Here is a 25,538-nt window from a genome sequence, read left to right as displayed (position 1 = left end):
TACTTCTATTCCACTACATTTCAGAGGAAAATATTCTACGTTTTACTTCATTATTGTTTTTTTATTACTTTAGCTGCTAATTGCTTTGCACATTTGGATGATTAGCACAAAACATAATCAACAAATACATCATGGTTTATTATTATAGGTTAAGATACGTTATTGATTGTTGGGGGTACATTCACAAGCCTCCCTGCAGTTCATATAAAGTAATTCAACAAGCTCCACCTATACCTGCTGCAGGTATACTTAAAGTATACGAAGTATATGAATCAGTAATACAACCTAAACCCCATCAATCCTCTTTTCTTCTGCATAATGGGTACTTTTACTTCAATTATATTTTTATGCTAATACCTTTGTACTTTTACTTGAAATTTTGAATGCAGGACTTCTAAAAGTATTTCTGCACTATGGTATTTCTTTTTTAGTTAGGCTTAAGTTAACTAGTTCTTCGTCCACCACTACATAAGAGGGTTCAAGTACAAGTTAGTATAATATGATATAATGGCTGCTCAATGTTTAATTCTCCCCGTTGTAAAGGTATAACACGTATACACTTTGTGTACTAACCTTTAATGTGCAGAGAGGTGTACACCTAACTATCCAAAACCGAAATGTTGACATTTGGGCTTGAAATACACTCATTTGAAAGGAAAGACAATAATGAAAACTTGTAAAAATATATATAAAGTGTACTTTACCTGTGTATGGATGGTTGTTTGAGTATTGATGACCATTGCTTGAAGGTTATTGTTTGCCTTTTATTGTGCGCCACAACATCTCTGGTCATCTAATAACTTTTATATTTTCCAGGTGAGGTTCACGGGGACATCTTGGGCCAATGACTGTATCAAAGTTCTGGGTAATTTGAGGGGGGGGGGGGGGGGGGAATATAGATTAGGACATTATAAAACATGTTTACTTGTTGGTCAGAGTAAACAGGCACTAATATCATAGAAATATTAAATATTCAATTATTTATACCAATCAGTTAGAGTGCAGTGTCCCCTGTTGGCCATGACAAGAAATTGCAAATATCTTAACAACAACAATTATTTTCGAATCACATGTTTCTACATGGATCTAAATGGTGATGTGCTGTATAAAAAATACAACCTAGACTTGATTCTTTTTTGTAAGCAGATGGAGACGTGCCCACAGTAGCAGAGCAGTGGCTGGAAACTTAATTTAGTCTTTGTAATGGAGTTATAAGAGAGAGCAGAGAGGGACAGAGCTCAGCTGGATTGTCTGAAACTGGTCATGTCAGGAAGACCATAAAATGTAAGTTTCCCTGATCTGCAGCAATCCACTAGCTCGCTCTCTCTCTCTCTCTCTCTCTCTCTCTCTCTCTCTCTCTCTCTCTCTCACGTACATAAACAAGCAGGTTTGGTGGGGTGGGTGGGAGTCACTTAAAGTGATATGTTTCTCTCACTCAGTTATTTAATGCAGACAATGTAGCAGTGCAACAAATCTGGACCTGCTGTCTTCATGGAAATCTAAAAAAGCACAGTCCACAGATATCAGCCATTGCTTAAATTTACACTTCTGGGTCATGCGTATAGCCTAAAACAATTTCGTATCTTTCATCCGCTCTCAATTGCAGCAACAACCATGTTAGACAGGGTGAGAGATTAAGTCATGCCTGCTAATCCTCACAAGCTGTGATCTATGCAGGAGCAGCTCTGGTTCTGTAGCTGCAACCGCTCCTTGATTTGAGAATAGGGGAACCCTTGGTATGATTTCTCAATCTCCATCGTCATTAGGTTTCATATGAACTGGAACATATCACGTCTTCCTCAAAGGATCCCCAGCTCAGCGTGCTTATTTGCCAGAGCTGTAACTCTGCCTGATTCTATTAGTAGAAACAGTAGGCCTGTGTTGTTTGTAGCCTTTGGATTCTCAGTCTTTGCAAGCAGTGTTGGGAGACCCACCGTAAGAGGTCACAGACTGAATAACGCATTTCATCCATGAATGCAATTAGTTTGTGGAAAGAAGAATATAGGCCTATGGGTGTACATGGTATAGTGACACAGTTAAAGAAGTCAGTGTATTGACTAGCCATTTTACAGTGAACAGTGGGACATTAAGTGTGCAAACCTCCTTAGATGTAAATGTAAAAATGTGCAGAAGAATTGAATAAACTGTATTAAGATATGTATACTCCATAACAACGTTATGATTATTTTTCTTTATTAAACAATAATTAAATTAATCAGTTTAATTTACAGATATCGAGAACAGTTATAATAAAAGTTACCTAAAATGCACGAGTGGATTGTTAGCTTAACGTGTAAAAGCCAACTAGAGCTTCAGTAGACTGAAAGAAAGCTTCAGTGTTGCCTTGCAAGATCAGGGAACCGTCTACTTCCTGAAGCTAAATTACTTCATCGAGAGTTCCAGTTCACGGATTAATACCATAGATTGTAATAAACACCGTTTTTAATCTGATGATACACATTGAAAGACTGTGGTCTATATTCATCCAAGATAATATCATAATCACTCGTAATTATGTTGTACACCTTACGGGTAACATCACGTTCCAGCAATTACGCTGACCCAGTATAAACACATCGGCCTAGTTAGCAAATGGCTAACGTTAGCAATTGCTGTAGCTAGTTGTCTTGTTATTAATTTACTTCGTCGCGTGTTCGCTGTAGCTGTCGACAAAATTAATTACAAATAAATATTTTGATTGAAACTGGTCGACCGTTCGTGGTTAACTAACGTTAACTTTAGCATTAGATACCGTGGCTTTATGAACAGTATGGCGTTTGAGTCAACTTTACTAGTCCTAGCTCGAAACTACTTGCTTTGCAACATCGTCTATACGTTTATTTTGGTTGCAACGTTAGTGCGTATGGCTACACACTTTATGAATTAATGCAGTGTTTAATTTGGGAGCGACACAAACGTAGTTATCATGTGCTAACTAATGTTAACACGTAGCTAACGTTAGCTAGCTAGCTTATCCTTAGCTGTTCACACGACACAACAGTGTAAACCTAACACTGCATTTTAAACGTGGATTGCGCAGAAATACTCAAAACTGATCTACACCACTCCGTCCACTGGTAACAGGATTATTAAGTGTGAGACCGCCTGACCCACCCTTTAATAACGAGGGGCTTGGAGCTGTGCTCGGAGCGGCAGCTTGACAATAAATGTCGTTTGTTTACGCTGATTCCAGAGTTCACCCGAGCCCCTGTCCGACCATGTATCACTCCGCACGACACACACAATATTCAAACTAAAACGTTTAATGAGCCAACTGTCACACAAACGACGCATTTTTATGCCACTAAACATGAAAAATAATTGCATTTTGAAAGTAAGCTGTTTTCACTTATTTTCCAGTGTGAACATTCAACACGGACTAGTTTCCTTAAGAGGGTTTCTGCATTTCGCTTCAAATACAGGAGGGTTTTCATTGTATTACTTATTCGGCGTTAGACTGTGCGGTCTGCAAATGAAAGTAAGCCCTACTAATCCTACTTATATAATATGTTTATTTGTTCCAGTGATCATGTGACGCCATTCGACAGTATTTAAATTAACTTGTATTTCGTAACTTTTCTCCGTGTCCCCTTTATTTGTAGATGGTAGCGTCCATATAATGCCCCGGACTGCTTTCTTGGTGTGGATTACGTACTTTTGATTGACTATTGGACTGTCCAATCAGAAAATACTTTAAGCTTAGCAACAGCAAAGTTATCCTCTTGTCCAATCAACTAAGAGAGGGGTGGACCTTATCGTGATCAAGTATCTGCCATTTGATTGGTTAAAATGCTCGTCAGTTATGGTGGACTTGTGGACTATGTAGTTCGATATGGAGACCTCCGACAGTGCTTCATCGAAATTAAAACCACATGTCCCACAATTCAACGGGGTTACAAACAGCTGCATCCGCACGGGTAGAGGCGGAGCAGCTATATAACCACGAGCTCCCTCTTCTTGAGTATCACACTGGACACTGTTGTGACGGCGAAACGTCGGCTCCGGGTGAACGAGAGTTCTGACAGCAGCGAAACAGTTAAATGGTAGTTAGCGACAGTTGCTCTGACAAACCCTTTGAGCAGTAACAAGTGTTTACTGTTCGGAAGTGTTACTTTTCATTTGCGAGAGTTTGTTGTCAGACTCTTAACTTTCTTTAGTGATTTCTGGAATACGTATATTTAGTTTAAATTGAGTTTACCGTATTTTAACGAACTTTTGAAGCTCAGTTTTGAGAGCAACCACATTGTGTAAAATGTGTTAAAAGCGGAGCCATCGGAGCGGAACATCAGGATGACGGAGTCAGCGGAGCGGAGCCATCACCTGAAAACTTCAGGCAGCCCATCAGGTGGAAGCAGCGGAGACGCGTTGGAGCATCTCCCAGACAGGAACCGTGCTAGACCGGAGAACGGCAGCAGGGGGCGACAGAGATACCAGAAGCAGCAGCAGCAGCAGCACTGTGGAGACATCAACACAGACAAGTTGTGGCAGAGGAAAGGCGGACAGAGGGGGGTGTGCCCTTCCTTCGCAGCCGGAAACGTGCTTCCAAAGTGCCCGATCGCAGCTCCGTCCGACCAGAAACCCGGCGTCCACGCAGTGGTTGACGGTGATCACACCCCACAGGACAAAAACGGCGAAGGCAGACCGCTGGAGGAGACTTTAAACCAGGCGCAAGAGGACAGCCACATCGACTCCGATACTGGCTTGGATGCGCGTCTGGGCAAGAAGAGGCACCGGCGCAGGACCTCCAAGAAGAAGCGCAACTGGAAGCCTTATTACAAACTTAACTGGGATGAGAGGAAAGCCCTGGAGGAGAAGGAGACGGCCAGGGCTTCCCGGTTGAGAGAGGAGATGTTCGCCAAAGGGCTCCCAGTGGCCCCCTACAACACCACCCAGTTCCTGATGGATGAGCACGACCGAGAGGAGCCCGACCTCAACACTGAGACCGGGGTCAGGCGGCCCTCGGGGGTCGGGGTCGGCAGCCGCACGGAGGACACCGGCAGCGAGGAGGACTTGTTCGACAACAACAACGAGGAGGAGGACGATGACGACGGCAGCGGCGGAGGCGGAGGCAGCGACGGCATCGGGAGACCCGGGAACGCAGGCGGGGAGTTTCTCCAGAGAGACTTCTCCGAGACCTACGAGATGTACCACGTCGAGAGCCTGCAGAATATGACCAAGCAGGAGCTGGTGCAGGAGTACCTGGAGCTGGAGAAGTGCATGTCCCGGCTGGAGGAGGAGAACAACCGGCTGAGGCGCACCGTGGAGCCCGGGGGTCTGACCGTGGAGAGCTCCCTGGTCCGGCTCGGAGAGCTGGAGAGGGAGCTGGAGAGACTGAGGGCCCAGAACACGGAGCTGCTCCTGCAGAACCAGCCGAGCAGTGACAGGGGCCACGTCGCAACCAATTAAAAGGACACAATTCACGGGGGGAACCCCTTTTCAAAAAGGTAAAATATGGGACTGCTGCATTTAAAAAATAAATAAATCAGTTTTATGTAATCAGTTTGTCATTTGGACGAAGAGTCCTTGCATTGCAATGCAATAATTGCTGTTTCTTTTCTATTTGGACTGTAAAGGTGTCCTGTTCAATTTTTTGTTTTTCCAAGAAGAAATGTAAATATTTCCAAAATAAGATTCTTTTTATAAAGAGAATGTATTTGACAACACGAGAATATTTTATTTGTTTCCCGGGTCAACTAATAATGCAGTTCCGTTTTTGAATTTAAAATAAAAACATCGTATGTTGCAATTTCCTCTAATAAAAGAATAACGAATTACAGCTAATTGGGTCAGCTTTTAAAAGACTGTTTTGCAGAAGTAAATTCCAGAGTGAATATTTTAAGTTGTGTGTTAACATAAGTTCAAATAAAATTTTGAAATTCTGTTGTGATGTGTTGTAAAAGCCAGCTCTAAAACACAGGAAGTGTGAACCCGTGCGTGTCTTTATGTCAGCAATACAAACGGTCGCAAAGCTTTTCTTGTGGAGATCCTGAAACGGGCGCCGGAGAGGAAGAATCCACGGACTGGAGGGGGGGGATGGGATGTGATGGAGAGATGCTCTTTATGAAGGTTAACCCACTCCCGAGTTTAATCTAGTGGGGATGTTTTGCAGATAAACAAATGTTTTATTAAGGCTCTATTTCTGGAGTGATCACACGCTTCAGTACATTCCCAGAATTACATACATTTTAATAGATTACACGAATATTAAACTACTCATGTGCGTTAAAACAGTCAGTAGTTGGGGTGTATTTTGTGTGTAGTTAAGATGAAGTTTCCTTCACGAGCAGAGAGGCGATCTGTGCACGTTCCCGTGGGGAGCTCGTGTTCATCTGCAGCCACTAAAGGGCGCCACACAGCTCCTATTTTAAGCCTTACCCTCCCCCCTCTTAAAAACAAACACACGTGAGAAGTCCGTTTTAAACATAGTTCTGTTTATTTACATCATATAACCTTGCTATAAAGCACACATCCATGAGGGAAATGGTTTCAGGTGGACGACCTTTAAGTCCAGTCATTTTCATATTAGTTATACTCCAAAAAAAAAAAAAAGCAATTCCAAATGTACACAATACAATATGTTACATATTAAAGTATGTACAAAAACACTTTAAAATACAACAATGAAACATAAGGTAAGAATCCGATTTCAGACAGCACGGCAACTTGTTGAGTTTTGTGATGAAGTTATAGGCGGTTAGTTCATCTGTGAGAAACACTGATGTTGTCTGACCTCATGCCGGTTTGGAGTCGGGCTCGTTAGGTGTACCATATTCACACACACTGGATCACTAGGCAGAGAGAGTGCTATATGCCTCTCAGCAGCATACGCTGTTAATGCCTGTGTTAAAGGCAAAGAGAGTGCATAGACATGTCCTTGGCTTAAAGTGTGCTTTTTAAAAATTTTTATTTTTTAGTTAGACTGCTTGTATTAAATGTACACATCTTTGGGTCAGTGCCTTAGTTATACCATCAACCACAGGAGAGAAGGGCGGAGACCCAAAAACAAAAGGAAACGGAAAGATAAGAACCGACCATGGCACCGCAGAACAAAAACACATTCCAGAAATCAGGCACTTGTAGAGAAAAAAAAAATCTTGAGGTAAAACAAGACCATAACTTATTTATTATTATTATTTCTTACGGGGTTATTTGGTCAGATGAGTGACTCATGACTGAGGAAGTTACACACCTCCTGTTTGTGTTATTGTGTGACGGCAAATCAAGACGAGAGATGAAAAACAATAGATTCATTCTGTATTTGTTTCCTCTGGTGCAACATTTCCCCCGTCAGGTAGGATTTATTGACCTTATGGAAAACTCCTCATGTAAACCCCCACGAGGTAATAAACGTACAGACGGATGCACCCCTCGAAGGAGATGTGCTGAAAACACAAAGATCACCACCGACCGAGGTGAAAATGTATCCGTTTGTATGCGCTACACAATGTTTCGTAACAGTCTGTTGAACGCCGTCAGGCTTCTCTTTCACAAGAAGGAACACACTTCGACTTGAGCTCAGTAAATACGAGCAGATCTGTGGAGGCATTGCTCGGTAATCAACACTAGACATGAATAACAAAACAGAGGAGTTCAGCCATCACAGCGTGGTGCCGAGCTGCCTGCAAACTGCCCAATATAATGTAATAATCACCAGATTTTCTTCTCTTGCTACATGTATTTGCTTGTGTACATGTTGATGCAACATTGTTGGAAATACAATCTCCAGAGATACTTATTTATAAGATCATATCTCATGAGATAAAGGTTTTCTGCACAGCGCTGAGAATTAGAGAGGAAGGCCATCTATGAGGAAACCAGGAGTCACGTTCATCTCCTGTGGACAGGTACACCCACATCGAGTAACAATAAAAGTGTTTTACTTTAATACAAAATATATATAATATATATATTGAATATAAAACAAAAAAAATATATATATTAAGGGAAACATTTCAAGTAACATCTTGAAAGAAAATGACTTGTGCACTTTGTACGCACTTTTGTAAACCATAAAAAAAAGGAACTAAAAAAGTAAAAACAAATATGATAAACGTAATATTTATATTTACAAGGTTAACTTAACAAGGCTTTGTACAAATGTTACAAAATTGTTCAACACAAACACCTGCACGCTCGGACATGATCACAATTATTGTTGCGCAAACACACGTAAACATTCTTAACACGTAGAGAGAGACGACTGTATGCTGTGTGTTTGTGACCCACCGTGTCTACTGTTTGGAGTATAAATGAGTGATTACAGTGTCTGTGGTCTGAGGAGGAACACGTTAGAAAGACTGAAGTTGAGATCTCTTGAAATAGTTTTAAACTGACCGATAACGTTTTGTTATTAGAAGAGTGTGTGTGTGTGTGTGTGTGCGTGTGTGTGTGTGTGTGTGTGTGTGTGTGTGTGGGGGGGGGGTCGACTGTCTCTCCTGGCTCACTGAAGCAAAAGTTACCGTTACACCCCACGGTGATAAGAAGCACCATTCTCTCAAGAACCATCCAGCTCTGGTCACTTGAAGGGATTCGACCCTTTAAGTCTAAATGTCTGTGAGCTGGAAGGCAGAGGAGACGGGAAGGACGCTCGGTTATCACTCAGATGAGAATTCTTGGCTGTGATTGTGATGAGGTCCATTTGTGTCTCTGTCCTGTTTCTGTATTATTTCTATAAAAGCACACATTTTGGAATAAAAAAGAAGAAGAAAAAAAAAAAAAAAAAGCTTTGGCAACACTGGAAAGCCCCTTGCCATGCAAATGGAGCTGATCAAAAAGAAAAGGGTGGGCTGCTCTTAAAGACCTGGTCAGTGGTACACTGTGCTGCACCCGGCAACTGACCCAGACCCTGTTCAAGCTGCTGCCGGTCTACTAACCTGCAGGGAGTCAGCGGCTCAGCCTGGACCCCCGTACAGACGTGTGGGGTCAGCTGGCAGGGCTCACAGATACTGGTGGAATCTAGAGGTGGGTGCGTGACGTGTAGCCGGTCCTTGGTCGAGCCCGTCTGCATCCCGAGGCAGCCCTGGTGTTTTAACCTGGTTTTGAGTGATGGGAGACAGGGGGAAGTCGCTGACGGTCAGTGGGGGTCTCTTGTCAGAGATCTCAGTTGGGGAGGCCACCACGGTGTGTCTGCGCCAGGCGCGTCTCTTCCTCCGCGTCTCTGGTGACAGCGGTTTTCGCAGTCCCACCCTGCGCAGGTCGTCGGCCGAGCCCAGCAGACGGGCCCGGACCTGATCCGCTAGGGACCTGCTGCCGGGGCCGGTCGGGGTGAAGGAGGCGGCCTCGCTGGGCGGCAGCGAGGGCTTGGGCCGGGCCAGGCGCAGGCTCTCCTGGCTGCTGCCTGAGGAGGGGTTGGTCTTAGAGGTCTCCCTCCTCACTCTGGGTGACCCGGAACCGGCCCCGTCGCCGCCAGCCATGACCCCAGACAGCTCCAGCAGGTCCAGAGAGCGAGTCTTGCCCTTCTCCGACTTCAGCTTCTTCCTGGCCAGAGTGTCGCACTGGATCAGCTTGTGGGAGTTGAAGGAAGGCCGCGAGTGCAGCCTGTGAGTGGTGGAGGAGGAGGAGTAGGAGGACGACGAGGGCGTGGTGGACCGCGCCCCCCCTTCGCTCCTGTCCGCGGAGTCCGGTGTGAGCGCGGTGGGCGGGGCGAGCAGGTTTGTGGGCGAGAGAACGGGGGGTTTGTAGTGCGTGTAGAGGAAGCTGCGCGGCATCGCTGGCGGCTGTGTGTTCACGGGTGTCGTCGGGTGTTTGTCGGGTCTCTCCTGGGTGAGGGAGCGCGAGGCGAAGCCGCTCTCGTTGTCCGTCTCGCTCACCAGCTCGCTCTGCTCGTCATCGGCATCGTCCCCCCTGCCCTCCGACCCCAGGCTACGGCCTAACGTGGAGAGGGTGGAGTAACCAGAAACAATAGAGCGAGCGTCCTCTGGAGCTCTCCACGGCGGGCCCTTCACCTCCGCCCGCGCCTCCTCCTCGTGCAACAACACGGCTGCCTGCCTTCCTCCTGCCTCCTCCTCTTCCTCTTTACAGCACGGCCGACTTGGAATAACCGCCGCCACCTCCTCCTCTTCTACCTCTTCTTTCACTCCGCTTTCAACAACTTCCTCATCTTCCTCTTCTTCTTCATCCTCGTCCTCCTCTCCCACTGCTCGAGGAGCAGTGTCTCCCACAGGCGACTCTGCCTCCTCTTCCTCCTCTGCCCCTAAATGTCCGGCTTTGATTGGCTCGTGCTCGGAGTCGTCATCGGTGCTGCTGCCCACGCGGCGGCCATTGTGGCGCTTCCTGCGTTTGCGGCCCGTAACAGCCGACATGATGGACAGAGTCAGGAAGTCTTTGGGTGTAAGGTCTTTCTTTGACCCCCAAGAGCCCTGAAAAAGAAAAACAAATAGCTGTGACACTCTTATTACATCACACTTTATATGTCTTAACTACTGCGTGTGTATGTCGGTATAGGAACATCCAGAGTAACCTTGTGCCATGTTAAGAGATGTTACCTTTGATTTAGCTGACTCACTGTTGGTTGAGTCTGGGGAGAAGAGAATACAAACATCAGTGGGTCAGAACCTTTGAAGTTAACAAAAGGCCAGAACAGTCGCGGTGGAGGACACAGAGGCAGTTGGTGAGATCATCACTTTTTTTTAAAATCATAGAAAACTGCTTCTGCATGTTGCACTTCTGTCTGCACTTCAAACCCGGAAGTCACAAGCCGGCGTTTCCCATCAGCTGTCAAGGGGAAAACACCCGCTGTGACGTCACAGATGGGGTTGTGGCTTGAGCACAACATACTTGAAAGTTTCAGCAGTTTTACGTCGTCTTCCTGATTTGCCAATTTTTTTTTAAATTACAAGATTCCTCTAATCGAATCTACTAATTCCTCGACTAAAGTTTAAGGGACTCGCCTTCCTCTGTGCCCTCTGACCGTGACAGACCCCCCCCAGTACAAAGACACTGATTTGCGCGTGTGGACGACACACAATGATTGGGTAAGCAGGGTTTGGTGTTGGAGGCATTAGGAAACCACGGCACACACCGATGACATCACAGAAAAAAAACTGATGACATCAATCAGGGAAAGAAGCGTTGGGAGGCGTGAAGGCAGAAATAATTTTTGAGTCCAGAGTACAAAGAAGCACAATTCCCTCACAGCACAAACACAGCGATGCAGGATGAAAGCTGTTTTTGTCTTTCACGTAGACGGAATCAAAATCTTTGGAGGAACCCGGGGCTTTGAAGCGCTCTAGATGGAACCGTTTCTCATGAACCAACAACAACGATATCAATCCAGTTTATCTTGTGTGTCGCATTCCAGATGGTGGACAAACTGTCACCCTTAAATCTGTGCTCTTCATATCATGCATCGCCATTAAAGCTCTTTGGTTTTAACAAAACGCAGCTTAGCTCGGGTAGTTCACTACTCATGGAGGAGAAGCAGGCGTTCACAGAAGAGGGGCGGCTGTTCGCTCAGCGGGTAGAACGGTTCGTCCTTTTACGACAAGGCCGGCGGTTTGATCCCTGGCTCCTACCGTCCTCATGTCAAAGTGTCCTTGAGTGAGACTTTCTGCTTTACAGCAGCCCACTGAGCTCAGTAATTAGGGAATTAGTCAGCAAAAAAACAGCAACTTTGATAACTGACTCATTGTCTAAGTCATTTAACAAGAATAAATACAAAACATTGTCTGATTTTAGCTCTGCTCCCTAAATGTCTCTGTTTTTGTATCACTGCTTGGAGATCAGGCCTTCAGCTGTACGGTTACTGAACTCTGGGACCTATCATGAGACTAGGTCATCATTTCTGGTAGCAGCTATCGTATTAATGACAAACATTTAGCAGTGGTGAAAATCAGATCAGTAAATGTTAAAATGTCATAGCTGATCTTCTCTTGTTTTGCTAAATATCTGAGGGACTTTACTTTGAAAGGTCACTTCTAGAATATTTGCTAATCCAAATAGATAAATGTGGATTCTGGCCTCTATAAAAAGGACTTGCCTTCTTCTTTGCATGCAGATGTTGGCTTGGACCTCAATTAAACATTTTGGGAAACAAAAACCGTGGATGAAGGGTGAAAGTGTGCACCACTACTGAACCTCACACAAACAAATCAGATTACATCTCTGATGTCATTGTGGCCTTTAAAGCGGCAGGTCAGAAACGACGCCACCTTGAGTCCCTTCGGGAGGTAAGCGGGGCATGAGGAGCCTGATGATTGGACTACGCTGACTAAAGATGCCCGAAGGATGAGTGGAGCAAAGTGCTCGACAACAAGACCACTAGTGTGGGAGTCGTCTCTCAGCGACAGACCGCAGTTTACACTCCAGTGTCAGATGCAGCAGCTTTAACAGGCCGTTAATTCATTAGTCCGACACTGAAGTGACATGTTCTTACAGGGACCTCCGTCTGACACTGAGAGGGAGACACTGAGTCTAAAGAGGGTAATGGAGACCATGGAGAAACAAACCATCACCAAACACTAACACCCTCTCTCTCACCCACACAAACACACATTATTTCACTTTCACAATGTGATTCACAGACTCGGTTGCACGCCCACGCCCACACACACACACACACACACACACACGTATTGCCAGGGGAGTTCCCATCCTACCGCAGTGGCTGCTCCACAGGCTCAGCTAAGAGAAGGAAATGCAGAAACGTACAGAGAAAGTGAAAGATTGACAAGATGGGGGGGGGGGGGGAAGAGGTCAGCAGAAAGGAGAGAAGTGTAGGCACGCTATCAAACACAGAAACACTCCCGAGTACTAACAGATGTCAGACTTTCATTTCTTATGCCGCGTTCTAGTTCTGTTGGAAAAGAGGGAACTCTGGCTTTAAAATTGGGACAAACTTCCGAAGAGGAATCTCAATCAGGCGAGGAAACTGAGGTCATGTCTTCACTTGGGATCATTATTTTTAACATGCTTTTAAAGAGCACCGTCTTAAGTCGTTTACTTTTATGGATTTATTGGAACAGGATTAATTTACCAACTTGTTGAAGTCTTTTTCTTGAGAATTAAGACTCAGTTCTGCTAATTAACATCATAACGTCTGCCAGCTGTTTCACTAGAGCCCACACATTGTAATTATAATACACTAGTGGGGAATTCCCTTCTTCCAGCTTGAAATGGAAAGCAGCATTAATTTGGGGTTGCGATTACATCTACCCGAATGCTATTGGTCGACTTGGTCAGAGCTCTAGCGGGCGATTGGCTCAGAGCACTCAGCAGCGCGCTCACCTGAGGCCTCCCCGAGCAGAGCGGTCCTGCCAATGTTGGACAGCAGGTGGTCGATGTTGGGGGCGGGCTGCACGTCCTCCGTGTCCACCGGTGTCTGGACGGAAGAGAGACACAGATAACGCTTTTAAAAATAAGTCTGGAATTGTTTTACTTTATCTGTGTGCTCCCGACCACAAAGACAACACTAAAAGGTCAAATCTAAAGTTGTAAATGCCATGACTCATTGGCTTCATGAAATAGCAGAAATGCTCTATGAACATTTGACTTATTTTTCTCTTTTTTCAGGGACTTTCTAAGACTTACTGTCATCAACTTAAAACAACATCATTTGCTGCACAAGAATGCATCAAATAATACTTTTTTTAAAAAGATGAAGCGATCCCCCAGATTCTGAGTTATTTCACACCAACTTGAAAAGATTCTCAGATGATGAAGTCACATACTGCACGTTACTTGCAAGTTTTCAGGGCAACTGCACACCCTCAACTGAATCTTTAAATAACCGTCCCCCGCAGTGCATTAACGCTTTCAATGTGCAAGTCTGAAGAAACAATACGGGAAGCATACCTTTTCATCCTTGTCTTGCTCTTCAGCGAAAAACCAGTTGCACTACAAGAAGGACACGGAGAGAGAAATATTTATCTTGAAAGTGATCATGGGTCATTTTAATGTGTGTGTGTGTGTGTGTGTGTGTGTGTGTGTGTGTGTGTTGCCTCTCTCACATGTTGGATGAGCGTCTCTACTATCTTGTAGCGGTCGGGCATGTGTGTGACCATGTCTTTCATGTTGTCTTCAGATGTCCGAACCAGCGTCGGCCCGAACACCAGAGCCAGGTTACGGGGCTCCATCTACACAACGACAACAATACATTAATACCGAAGATGTCACAGCGGTGCATAATGATTATATTTACAAACCGTCTTTGACGCACCTTGTTTTTATCCGAGCTGTCGGCTACAGTCTTCAGGTGAACAACCAGGAACTTCAGAGTGTGGTAATAATAATCTGGGAGGTCTCGGATCTGCGAAAGAAAACAAGAGGAACGACAATATTGATAAACCTGTTGGACCTGCCAAACTTCTTCCCTCACACGCACGCACACACACACACACACACTAGCAAAGTAATACAAACAAATACGTACCAGTTTCTTCATGGTCTTTAGTCTGTCTGATGCACTGTCCATCCGGTTGGTGTCGATGAAGTCGTTGTACTTGTCTGTAAAGATATCAAAATGCAGCGGGTTTGATATGAATGCACGGCAGCGTGAGTTGTGCGCGGTCGGCTTGCTGTGACACGTTTGAACGAACCGTTGGTGAAGAGCGGCTCTGGAAGTTTCCTGAAGAAGGATTTGAGCAAGCTGCTGACAACATTGAGGTCTTGCCACTTCTGTTGACAGAAACAGAGACGAGTCAGAGCTCATCGTATTTTACCTTCTGCATCTGGTGATACGGTTGTGTCGAGTAAAGTTGAATGAAAACGGTTTGTGGTTTATCAAATGTACAGGTGTGTTCGTGTGTCCTCACCTCCTCTGTAGGGTTGATGTCGCATCCCTTGTTGAGCTGGTCCTGAAGCGCGGACACCATGGCGTTGTTCCCGGGGACTCGGTAGATCCCCGTGTACTCCAGACCCATCTCCTCCACCAGACCGCAGCAGATCTCCACGATCAACGGGATGAACTGAGATGGACACAGACGGAGTTTAATCACAAATAAAACCTTCAGTGATACTAGTAGTAGTACTTTTACTGCAGTCTGGTATGACAGACGATATTGAGGCTAACCTTGTTAATCACACCCGGCTGACAATCCTCCAACCTCACACCAAAAGCTTTAGGCCCCGACTTCTTTGACTTCTTCATGATGTTGATTCCCCACGGAGACTTTGGAGGAGCGCTCTCATCTGAGGACAGTTCGGACAAAAAAAAAACCTCACTGCTTGTCACGGAGCTTCAGTGTTTGCTTCTTGGTTTATCCCGTCCTTACATTTAAAGGCTCTCATCCATAAAGGGCTGTTAAAGATTCTTACATCTGCAGATATATTAATCAAAGGATTGATTAAACAACACCTGCGATTGTGTTTTGACATGAACTGATATTTGACCATGAATACCCATGGGTTATCTAACATGCAGATTCTAATGTCAAATATCTGATTTCTATAAGACTGGTCAAAGCGTCACCAATACTTCAAAAAGGATGATTGCAATGATAAAAATGTATAACATTTAAACTGGCACCAAGTCCGATATTCAGTCATTGTGTCCACAAGCCTTAGAGTTAGTATTAAGCTGCAATGTATGTTACTTATTAGTGGAGTAACAACCTAGAACTGTTATGTTAGAGTTTCATAGTTAAGACTATAAAGCGTATTACCCCTAATAAATATAAAACATAATTACCCAGAACTGAGCCACCATTTTTACCTCAATATCATCTTACAGGTGGTAATAGATCTCATAACTTCTGACATTTAATCAAAAACAATAATACAGTTTTATTTTAGCACAGTAAGTAGCAGGTGTGTTTGATTAGTCTGTCCCCGACGCTGACCTTTGCCCTCTGGTTTGGGGGAGCGTGGCGCCCCCGCAGCGTTTTCCGTCTTGGTGAGCAGGAAGGGAGGCTTCATGCGGGACATCCTGGGAGAGGAGTCGGGCTTGCTGCCTGTCGGACTGCAGGGGGAGACAGAGAGACAGGTTTAATTCAAGCTGTCCATCATGACAGCGGATGTGTGCTGTGGTAAAGAAAGATTCATGCTCTGTTGTCAGGTGGCCCACCTCTGCTTCCTGTAATCATTCAGTTTCTTATTGATGAGGGCCTGTCTGGATATACCGAGCTCCTGCAACAAACAAACACATCTGCGTTATAACCACACACTCGAGGCACACTCACAGAGGAGCTTCAAGTCTACAGGTGGAGGCGTGTCCTCTGACCTCGCTGTCCGTCTTGCTGTTCTCCCTGATGACCTTTATCCATTCCAGCATGTCCTCCCGATCCTCGGCCTGAAGCAGGTACTCGCAGAAGTCCTGGGTGGTCAGCCGCAGGGCGTGCTTCCGTTTGGTCTCACTGTACGCTATGTCCACCAGGCAGCCCCGGATGCTGATGGGCTGCTCGTCCTCGGCCGCACCTCCGATCGTGGCCCCGCGGAGCACCGCCTCCCTCTTGTCCTTGTAGAGGAACAGAGAATGGGAGCGGAGCACAGAAAAGACTCGCTTCCACGGACGCATGCCGCTGCCCACCTTCTGTGAGAGAAAGATGAGATGTGAGTGTTTGCTCGCTCGCTTTGAACGCTTTTTCTGTCTCGAGCTCTTTTCTTGTCACGCCCACCTTGCCCTTCTCCGTGAGGATTTGTTTGAAGTGCAGCCATCCTTCTTGCCGCACGTCGCTGTACGTAATGTTTCCCAGCTCTGAGGTGGAGTGGCGTTTAGATCGCACCTCCTCTGCTGTGCCGAGGTTGTCCAGAGACTGAAACACAACCGAAGGAAATGTTCAGAACATTTGTTGATGTTCTTTGTTGCCTTGAGACCTGAAAAAAGCCGTTAAATCTGAACTTTTTTCCCTTGTTTCAGTATGGTAATCAAAGGGTGTGATAACAGAACGCCACCCATTTCTGACAATGAAAACTAATTAAAAACCTCTTTCTCTTATGCCAAAAATAATAACATGAAGGATCTTTACTTGCTGCTGATAATGTTTTTGCTGAGGTGTTCATTCAACTTAATGTTCATGTAGTCAGCGCTGCTCAGGGTGTAGTTATAACCCGTGTTCCTCTGTGTTTGGCATATTTTGAATTTTAAATTTCTCCTCTTGCATTACATTACACCACGTTACAAGTGATGCATCAGTAGCTGAGGCAGCAACTATTTGGCCTCTTTGTGCCGCTGTACTGTAAGTTGCCAAACGCTGCTTTTAAATCTCACCTAAAAACTGATTCAGCATTATTTAAGCTGACACTGATCAAATACGACTAACTCGAGTAGTAACTTGTTTTGATTCAAGTTTCAAAACTTGATTGCAAAATTTAAATATCTATTACACTTTCTGATGACCTGAGCATGTCACAAGTAAACCTTTCAACGGTTTCGTGAATAAAGTAAAAGTAGTTGTGACTTTCAATAATCAAGATGAAAAGGAAATGAAGGGAAATGCCGTTTGCCATCATGTTGTACTGTGGTCGAAAGCTGCACAGCTCACTGAAACGTCACTCAAAACCTCAGGAAGCATTTACATGGATCTCGTGTTTTTTTAGGTGCTTTCACAATTATGATTTAACATAGCCACAGATTACATAAGGGAAGTCTTAGAATTACATTTGTATGCTTTAATTTGTTAAGCAAAGACCAGTTGACTGTCTGTAAGCAGTTGTTAGTTTGTTAAATGTGTCGGTTAAGCTGCAGGGCATCGATATTTGTTTATAGTTTGTGTTCTTGGTTTGATAATCTGACAAAAGGACACGTGAATGTAAAAGTAGTCACCTGCACAAGTAAAGCAGTGAGAAACAAGGACAGGATTTGTAAAAAACAAGGTTTAGGTGATGTTTAGAGGAATGAAAGGCGAAGAACTCACCCCGTCTGTGAAGAAACTCTTCACTCTCTTTGGTAGCCTCCTGTCAAGTACAACAACACAACATGAGATGTCTGCCTACACGTGTAATTCAAATGGGTGCTGTTTGAATCTCATCCGTCTCAGACTGACGGTACTCACGAGAAGACTCGGCCTTCCTCTCTGAACGTGTTGAGTCCTTCGTCGCATGACTTGGAGCGCTCGGTGGTGACGGCTAGAAGATAGGAGGAACGGCGACCGGATTTAATACTGCCTGCTCGGTGAGAGGATGAATGAGCAGAGAGAGAGAGAGAAGGAGAAACAAAGAGACAGAGAGAAAGACAGAATGTTGATGTAATGCCAATCACCAGCGTAGGCGGTGTTGGATTAGGAGAGGGGATAGTGAGGGAGGAAGCAGGAGGTGGTGGTGGTGGTGAAGGAGGTTTGAGGTTTGGGTGGCGTAGTTAGGATGAACGATGGGGAGATGAGCTGGAACACTGGGTTAAATTAAATCAACTCTGGTCACTTTTCTCACCACTGGCATGCAGGTGTGGCGCCTGCAAACACAGACTGACGTGCATTTGTTTAAAGAAACATATCGTGCGAGTTTATCCAATTTGACTAATCCGGGATTTAAATGAATCTGAAACACACCGACTCTTTTGGGCTTCGTGCACAACAAGACAAACAAACCAAACACAATCTGAGCAAACAAGTTTGTATGAATTTCTTTGTATCAAACATGCAAATCTATAAATTCAGCATTCAAACATGTTCATCTTTTCCTGTTATTTAGCCTCAAAAGTCTTGTTTTGAAGGACGCTTCTTATTATGTTCAGAATTAAGACAGCATTATTGGGAAAACCGCTTTACTAGAATCATGAAAAATTACACTTAATTCTGGAGAATTATTTAAACAATTTGATTTGAATTAGAAACTGGTTGAAATTGGATTTGACTGAATTTGAGTGGAAAAAATACTTTTAAGACTTATCACAGGAAAACACAATTGATAAAATAGGAAACTAAGCAGTGAGGAAAACAAAAAATCCCCGAGACCCTCTTGAAATGTATAACTAACCAACCAACCAACTAACCAGGAGGGTTTTAAAATACCATGCATGATCAATCCTTCTCTGAAAAGAACTCACAAATAAGATACTTTTCAGCTGCATGCAGTGGGGAGGAAGGGAGGGAGGGATGGGGGGAGGGGGGGGGGCACTCACTGCAGTCCTGTGAGAAGAGCCTAGTGAGGGGGAAGGTGAAGGTGGGGGAGGCGGGGCCGGTGACCACGGCGGGCGCCGAGTTCATGCCGCTGGATACCACGGAGGACGCCGGCACATGGCGGGCGCGCAAATCAGCACCTGGGCTGGTCGGCTCATCTGTGGGAGGGTGGAGGGGAGGCAGGAGGAGGAGAGGGAGGGGGGGATAGGTTAGGTGTTAGAGAAAAAGGCCAGAATGGAAGAAGGATATTAAAAGGGGGTTAGATCACGAGGTGTGTAAGGGAGAGGAACGACGAGGAACCGCAGGGTTACCGTCACAGATACTAAACAAGAAAATTCAATTCACATTTTCAATTTCTGTCGCCTCATCTAGAAGTCTTTCATCTGCAAAATCAACACATACGACAATCGTACTCGAACACGACCCATTTCTGGGTTCCAGTACAGAAAAGGACAAACCACAAACACAAGATTCTACGCTCATTTACAAATGCACTGAAGAAACTGGAGGATTGAAAACCTCTGCAACTGTGTCCGGAACAAAATAACACGAATGCAACCAAAATAAGCAAACGGTTTGCAGAGAAGCAGTACCTGAGTCGCCTGCTGCCATTGGAAGAGCTAGTCGGTCTCTAACGGGGGCGGTTTTGTAACAGAGATTTACTGGCTCCAGGTTTCAGTTCTTTATTAAATCTACAGTGCTGTGTGATACTCGTGAGGACACATGCAGGAGAAAAGACACAATCTAACAAAATATGAATATTGTGGATAACTGTATGTAGATACTTAGTGCTAGTTTTATGATTTTCTGTTTGAGATGACAAAAGGCTGAAAGCAGAATATGTAGGTCACACAGGCTACAAGTGTTTAACAGTTTAGGCTGATGCAAAGGGATATGAAACCGCAACACACACACACACACACACACACACACACACACACACACACACACACACACTTCCTGACTGACAGATAATAGACAGGTCTACTATTTGCATTGAGTGAGGAGAAGCTGGATTTGCCGGTGACTTTCTATATTGTCAGGATTGAGTTGCTGCACGGCTCCAGCGTGTTCTCAGTGTAAACTGCAGAGGGCAGCACAGCCTCTGCAGACTGGAGGGACTCTGAGATCCAGCACAGACCACCACAAAGCCTTTTTTTGTAAATTCCTGCTATATGCTCTCATCTCACTCCTGTTCAGATTTCATTTAGTTTTTTACCTCTTTGTCCCAGCAACTTCCTGTAATCATCCTTCAACCCTCAGCTTCTTCTCTTTTCTCTCTGTCTCTCCTTCCCTTCTTCCACCGACCACCCTTGCCGTTCTGTTCTTCACTCCTGTGCACACTAGAGTCCGACATCAGGCGGAAAACATTTCCAATCTGGGGTGAGGAATCTGCCCGTTTACAGCGCTGCCCAGAAATAGCCGGGCTTGTGGGTTTAACAAAGGCCGTCATTAACAGGCAGCCAGAGAGTGAGCCCAGAGCCACACGACAGAGACGGACCAGCAGAGGGGAGCAGCATGCTGCAGTCCTTACTGTGAATGTATATACGCACTATATATATATATCCCAGTCTGGGGATTTTTACTTATTCAGATACATTTGACAAAAGGACTACATCAAACGTTAAGGGTTGAGTAAATTCTCCTGCATTTTCACATTCCTTCAAAACTCCTTACTAAGCACATGGCGAGTCTTTACTTACTAAAGCAGGAGTTAGGGAACCAGCATCTAAATTAAACTTTTTCCTTTACCTATTTTGAGAAATATGAACATGGTTTTCTGCAAAACCTTTTCTTTTTTTGACAGAATAAACTTCTCAAATGTTAAATGCTGTACAGCTGTAAAAGAACTTTGCCTGCTATTGGCAAATTATGGTTCAAACTGTATTATTCAGACTGAAGTAAAGATTCTCTTCTGCTATTTATTTTCCTTATTTATTGATTGACGGTTTGGTCAATAGAATGCCCAACGTGACCACTTCAAACTGCAAGTTTGTTTCGACCAACAGTCCAAAACCCTCAGATATTCAGTTTATGTAAGACAAAAAAAACTGCAAATCCTCATCATTGAGCAGCTAATATTTACCATTTTAGCTTCAAAAATGACATTAACGAGCAATCGATTAGCAAAGTAGTTGTCGATAATTGGTTAATCGTTTCAGCGGCCACAAGAGGACTTGTGGAAGCCAGTACAGAAGGTCTTCGTCCTGGTCTGGAGTGTCCAGGGTCCAGCTAGTAAAGACAGTCATAGACTGAACCCCCTCACAGACACACATCATCCAGAGCAGCACAACAGCAGCACTAAGGGCGGGAGCTGAGAGAACGGGCCCCTGCTGTTCCCAGCAAGGACCGCCACAGAAACCTCTTGGTAATTTACAGCTTAGATTCATGTCGAAAGACTCCAAGTGGGTACAGAGTGAAATACTTCATCTGCGAACATGCACCTTCTTGTTTTATTCACATTGTATGAGCTACAGAAATAAAAGAAAATACTGCTTTTTCTATATCTCTATACTAGACGTCGTAAAAACCCATTTGCCGGCAGACACAGCCTGCCTTTGTGGTCCGTACCACCCAGACATGAACGACAATGAACGCCTATTAAATCACATATTCCCAAACAGGCCCCCAGATCATATCGGCATCTTTGTCAGAGAGATAAAGAGACGGAGAAAGACAGAGAAGAGAAAAGTTATGTTCTTGTCTATGGGGAGACTCTAGCCTAGTTTCAGTTTACGGCCATAAGACGTGTCCCGGCCTGCAGCTCTGACTGCCAGGTTTCATCTAATTCAGGTGAAGGTACGAGGCAAGAATGTGCTCTGACAGACGGACTGAGAGAAAGCAGAGAGAGATTCCTCCTGCTTTGCAGAACCCTTCTGGATTTTCTCTCTTTAAATTACCTTTTTTTCTGGCCGAGCGTGGCTGGGCTCAAATATCAACGCTCGTTCCCATGTTGGGTCAAAGAGTCCAGGGCAGCTGATTTGAATCTATTGGGCATCGGGGTAAGCGGCGGTTGTTTTCCTCAGCCTGCGACAGGCTGGTGGAGGCACAGCTCACCCGATCGATTGACGTTATTTGCGTATGGTTTGACTTAAAGGCTGCTGTACACGTCAAGTGAGACAAGGCAACAGAAAGCCTGCGAAGCCCCTTCTCTTTGAGTCTTTTCAGAGTGGGGGAACAAGCTGGGACAGGACCACAATCACTGACACCTACATGTAGGCTATAACTGTACGGTGCATATTCATGCAAACAACCTCATATAGGCAAAGAACTACATACTGTATCCTGCATGCACTGAAGCTATTACAGGTTGTCATTATCGGTTTATGGCTAAATCATTCAGGGTACTCTAAACATAACATTTTGTTTCACTGCTTTTCATTAATCCAAATTTCTGCGTGGTCCATAAAAAAGCAGATTAAGTCTTTGAGGAGAGGATTAAAAGTGTTCCTTCCTTAGATGTCATTTAAAAGCAACATTACACTATGTTGAAAGGGAGCCGAACTGTAATGAAGACGCACATAAAAACGATTATAGTCAAAAGATGACACAAGACTAACAGTCTACAGCCATGCTTGCTGCTCTGTGATGCTGTACGGTGGTGCTTTAAGCTATATGCTAATGCTAGCATGGCATTATGCTCCCAATGACAATGCTAACATGCTAATGTTTATAATGTTCACCATGCTCTATCTTTGTTTAGCGTGTTAGCATGCTAACATTTACTATAAAAAACGAATACGGTAACTGACTAAAAGATGACAGGCATTATAGAAGATCACGAGCAGTACCTGCTGACACGCAAACAAAAACACACACACACACACACACACACACACACACACACACACACACACATTCTGGATGTCAAGACTCCACCTCATTTCCTCAGCATGGTGAGGCGACCTTAGAGACCAGGGGCAGGCAGCAGGATTAGGGAATTCCCATCAAATATGATTCAATCAAACCACTAATACTGTCTGTAAGACTGCGGGAAGTGCCTGTATTACCCAATGCAAACATTCACACACACACACACACACACACACACACACACACACACACACACACACACACACACACACACAATCTCTCTGAGAGAATGGAAACTGCATCTGAGAAGAGCCTGGAGCCTCAATAGACAGACAAGAAGGAAATTAAGGAAACACACACATTCCCCGAAACTCATAATTCTGTCTGGATTAAAGCTTCTGCATTTCATCTCAGTAAAGCTTTCACTAATATTCAATAAACACTCGGTGTGGATTACGATTTAGAATGGAAGCGATGAAATCTCAAGGTCAGTTGGAGTTTTTGAGAGCGGATTAAGGTGTAAGAGAAGCCACGCGAGATGAAGCTTGTGCATTCCTCGCTTACCTATGAAGGGGATCGAGGCCAAGGAGTCGTCCTCTATGGGGAGCGGGGCGAGGTTGCCGTTTGGTTTGCGTGGGGCTCCATCTCCCTTGGAACCGGGGGCAGGAGCCGCGTCCTGGGGATCAGGAGAAAACAAAGAGGGTTCTAGCCCATCCATGGGCAGCGCGTAGTGAGGGTGACGCATGCCGTGGGCGTTCCTCCGCCCGGTGGGAGGTTTCTGCCTCAGCACCACTTCCTGGGTTTGTGCCGCCACCGCCGCCGCCTGCCCCTCCGCCTGCCCCTCCACTGACCCTCGTTCCCTCTCGTGGTTTGTCGGCCTGTACGCTTTGTCCTGGGATTCGGGGGTGGCAGAGGCAAGGGGGGACGCGGCAGAGGCAGTGAGGGGTGCCGTTGTGCCCTCTGGGGGGCTGGTTTTAGGCGTTGGGTTCCAGTTCATGTGAGGGCCGGAGTACGAAGGGTCCCTGAAAGAGTGCGCTTGCTGCATGATCCGGCCCGTCTTGCGGTAAAAAGAGGGGCTGTAGCTGCGGTAGCCCACCGGCTGGTCGTCCATGCTCTGCCCCGGGGGGAGCCGCCTGCTCTGGGGGGCCGCCTGGTGGGACTGAGGCTGGGAGTGGGCCTGGGTGTGATTCTGGGGGTGGTGTTTAGAATGTGACTGTGTGTGTCGGGACATCGGAGGAGCTTGTGCTGCACCGAAGTGCCTCGGATGGGCGTCAGTCCTGGGGGGCGGCTGAGGAGCCTGCTGGGGCCACGAGGGCCTCTCAAAATGAGGTGAGACCAGTCCAGCTGCTGCTCGGTCCAGCATCTCTAACGAGCGGCCATGGCGATCGTACTGGGCTAGCAGGTTTTCAGAGCGTGTTCGGGTGTAGTTGGTGGCAGTTGGGCCCCTACCTGGGCCCCCCTCCCTGTCGCCATAGGACCAGTAGGGCTCTCCCTGGGGTCCTGGTCCTGACTGCTGTAGTAACATCAGAGTGTCCTGGGAGGCGCTGTGCGGGAATCCACCTGACCGCTGCTGCTGCCTCCTTGAGTCACCGAGCCGGTCCTGAGAGTAGCTGCGGTGGCGGGTCTGCATGCTGCGTCCTGGGCGCTCAGGTACCTGGTTGTGGTACCAGGCGGAGAGGGCCTGCTGGCAGAGCTCGGTGCGACCATGGCTGAGCTGGGGCAGGGGAGGACTGGTCCAGGCTGAGCTGGACTTGCGTGGCTGAGCCTGAGAGGATCCGGCAGCGTGGTGGTTTGGGTAGTGGACTTGCAGCGGGCTGGACAAAGGGCCTCCTGATGAGGAAGAGGAAGAGTAGGAGCGCCCCCTGGTCTGGCCCTGAGGCTGCTGGCTGGTCATACCGTACTGGATCTCCTCTGTGCGGTGGGCCGGGCTGCTGTGACCCACACCTCCTGGCTCTCCTGCCCGTCCTTCCTGCCAGCTGGCGGGGCTGCCCACAGCGGAGCGGTTGTCCAGGGGCGAAGAGGGGCTGGAAGAGCCTGGCCAACGACTCCAGTTATCCAGCTGGTTCTGGCACATGGAGCCAGCAGGGGTCGTGGCCTTGGTGTGTGGGTAACAGAGGGGAGGCGGTGGTGGGAGGTACTCGGCTCCCCCTGTGTAGGGTTCGTTGCCTGTCAGGTAAGCATCCTGGGAGTATGCCTGGAAGAGGAGAGGAAGATGGAGGACAAGTGAGATAAGACAGAATGAACGCTTGAAGAAAAGGTGAGTGTGCGTGGCGACGGCGACTCTAACTAATTTGCTCTTATGGTAAACAAGTTCGACAACAACACTGACCAAAACTCTGACTGGCTAAGACAACCTCATGCCACCGTACATTACACAACAAGCCTTTAGGTGGAACGACCTCTCAGCTCAACCCCTTCAGTTTGTCTCGAGGGCCTCTGCTCTGAACACAAACACATGCTAGCTAGCAGACTGCATGAACTGCCTCGAGCAAAAGTCACAACACTCACTGGAACAGCAGCCGGCAGCAAATGTCCCCGACAATGTTATGTATACACACACATACATATAATATGTATTCGCAGCGCGGCACTTTAGGACTGTCCAGTGCAAAAAACAAGTGTATAATCAACCGACTACTTTATCAATTAGCCACACTTGTCACGTTTAAAGCATTAGTTATAACTTCACAACACCAGAGGGACAAAAACATACGAGCTACGATCCCTTTTCCACCC

At 45.9% G+C, this 25,538-nt stretch overlaps 2 protein-coding genes across 10 annotated transcripts in view; one reads left to right on the top strand and one right to left on the bottom strand.

The window, feature by feature from the left end:
* Window positions 1–3,978: 3,978 nt before the first annotated feature.
* On the top strand, window positions 3,979–5,879 carry hexim1 (HEXIM P-TEFb complex subunit 1). The gene has a single exon (XM_031868049.1). The coding sequence runs from the start codon at window positions 4,291–4,293 to the stop codon at window positions 5,404–5,406; it is 1,116 nt and encodes a 371-aa protein (XP_031723909.1). The 5' UTR covers window positions 3,979–4,290; the 3' UTR covers window positions 5,407–5,879.
* A 535-nt stretch (window positions 5,880–6,414) lies between these two features.
* The window catches only part of arhgap23a (Rho GTPase activating protein 23a), a 62,070-nt gene continuing 42,946 nt past the window's right edge, over window positions 6,415–25,538 (bottom strand). For 6 of the 9 annotated variants that reach the window (XM_031868046.1, XM_031868043.1, XM_031868044.1 and 3 more), the window contains exons 7-24: window positions 23,367–24,996; window positions 18,992–19,147; window positions 17,928–18,039; window positions 17,790–17,829; window positions 16,551–16,688; window positions 16,157–16,465; window positions 16,001–16,062; window positions 15,777–15,895; window positions 15,008–15,126; window positions 14,751–14,903; window positions 14,535–14,613; window positions 14,369–14,442; window positions 14,156–14,245; window positions 13,947–14,072; window positions 13,792–13,833; window positions 13,225–13,318; window positions 10,485–10,516; window positions 6,415–10,358 (exon numbers count right to left, since the gene is read on the bottom strand). In XM_031868046.1, coding sequence (XP_031723906.1) covers window positions 8,937–10,358; window positions 10,485–10,516; window positions 13,225–13,318; window positions 13,792–13,833; window positions 13,947–14,072; window positions 14,156–14,245; window positions 14,369–14,442; window positions 14,535–14,613; window positions 14,751–14,903; window positions 15,008–15,126; window positions 15,777–15,895; window positions 16,001–16,062; window positions 16,157–16,465; window positions 16,551–16,688; window positions 17,790–17,829; window positions 17,928–18,039; window positions 18,992–19,147; window positions 23,367–24,996 — 4,797 coding nt within the window. In that variant the 3' untranslated portion in view covers window positions 6,415–8,936. The remainder of the gene's footprint in view (window positions 10,359–10,484; window positions 10,517–13,224; window positions 13,319–13,791; window positions 13,834–13,946; window positions 14,073–14,155; window positions 14,246–14,368; window positions 14,443–14,534; window positions 14,614–14,750; window positions 14,904–15,007; window positions 15,127–15,776; window positions 15,896–16,000; window positions 16,063–16,156; window positions 16,466–16,550; window positions 16,689–17,789; window positions 17,830–17,927; window positions 18,040–18,991; window positions 19,148–23,366; window positions 24,997–25,538) is intronic. The other 3 variants (XM_031868040.1, XM_031868041.1, XM_031868045.1) reach the window with 3 other exon arrangements.

This window comes from Anarrhichthys ocellatus, unplaced genomic scaffold (genome assembly GCF_004355925.1).
Source record: "Anarrhichthys ocellatus isolate YVR2014 unplaced genomic scaffold, GSC_Weel_1.0 scaffold40, whole genome shotgun sequence".
Classification (NCBI taxonomy): domain Eukaryota; kingdom Metazoa; phylum Chordata; class Actinopteri; order Perciformes; family Anarhichadidae; genus Anarrhichthys; species Anarrhichthys ocellatus.
Note: the sequence above shows the minus strand (reverse complement) of the source record. Positions and strands in the feature narration are given on the sequence as shown.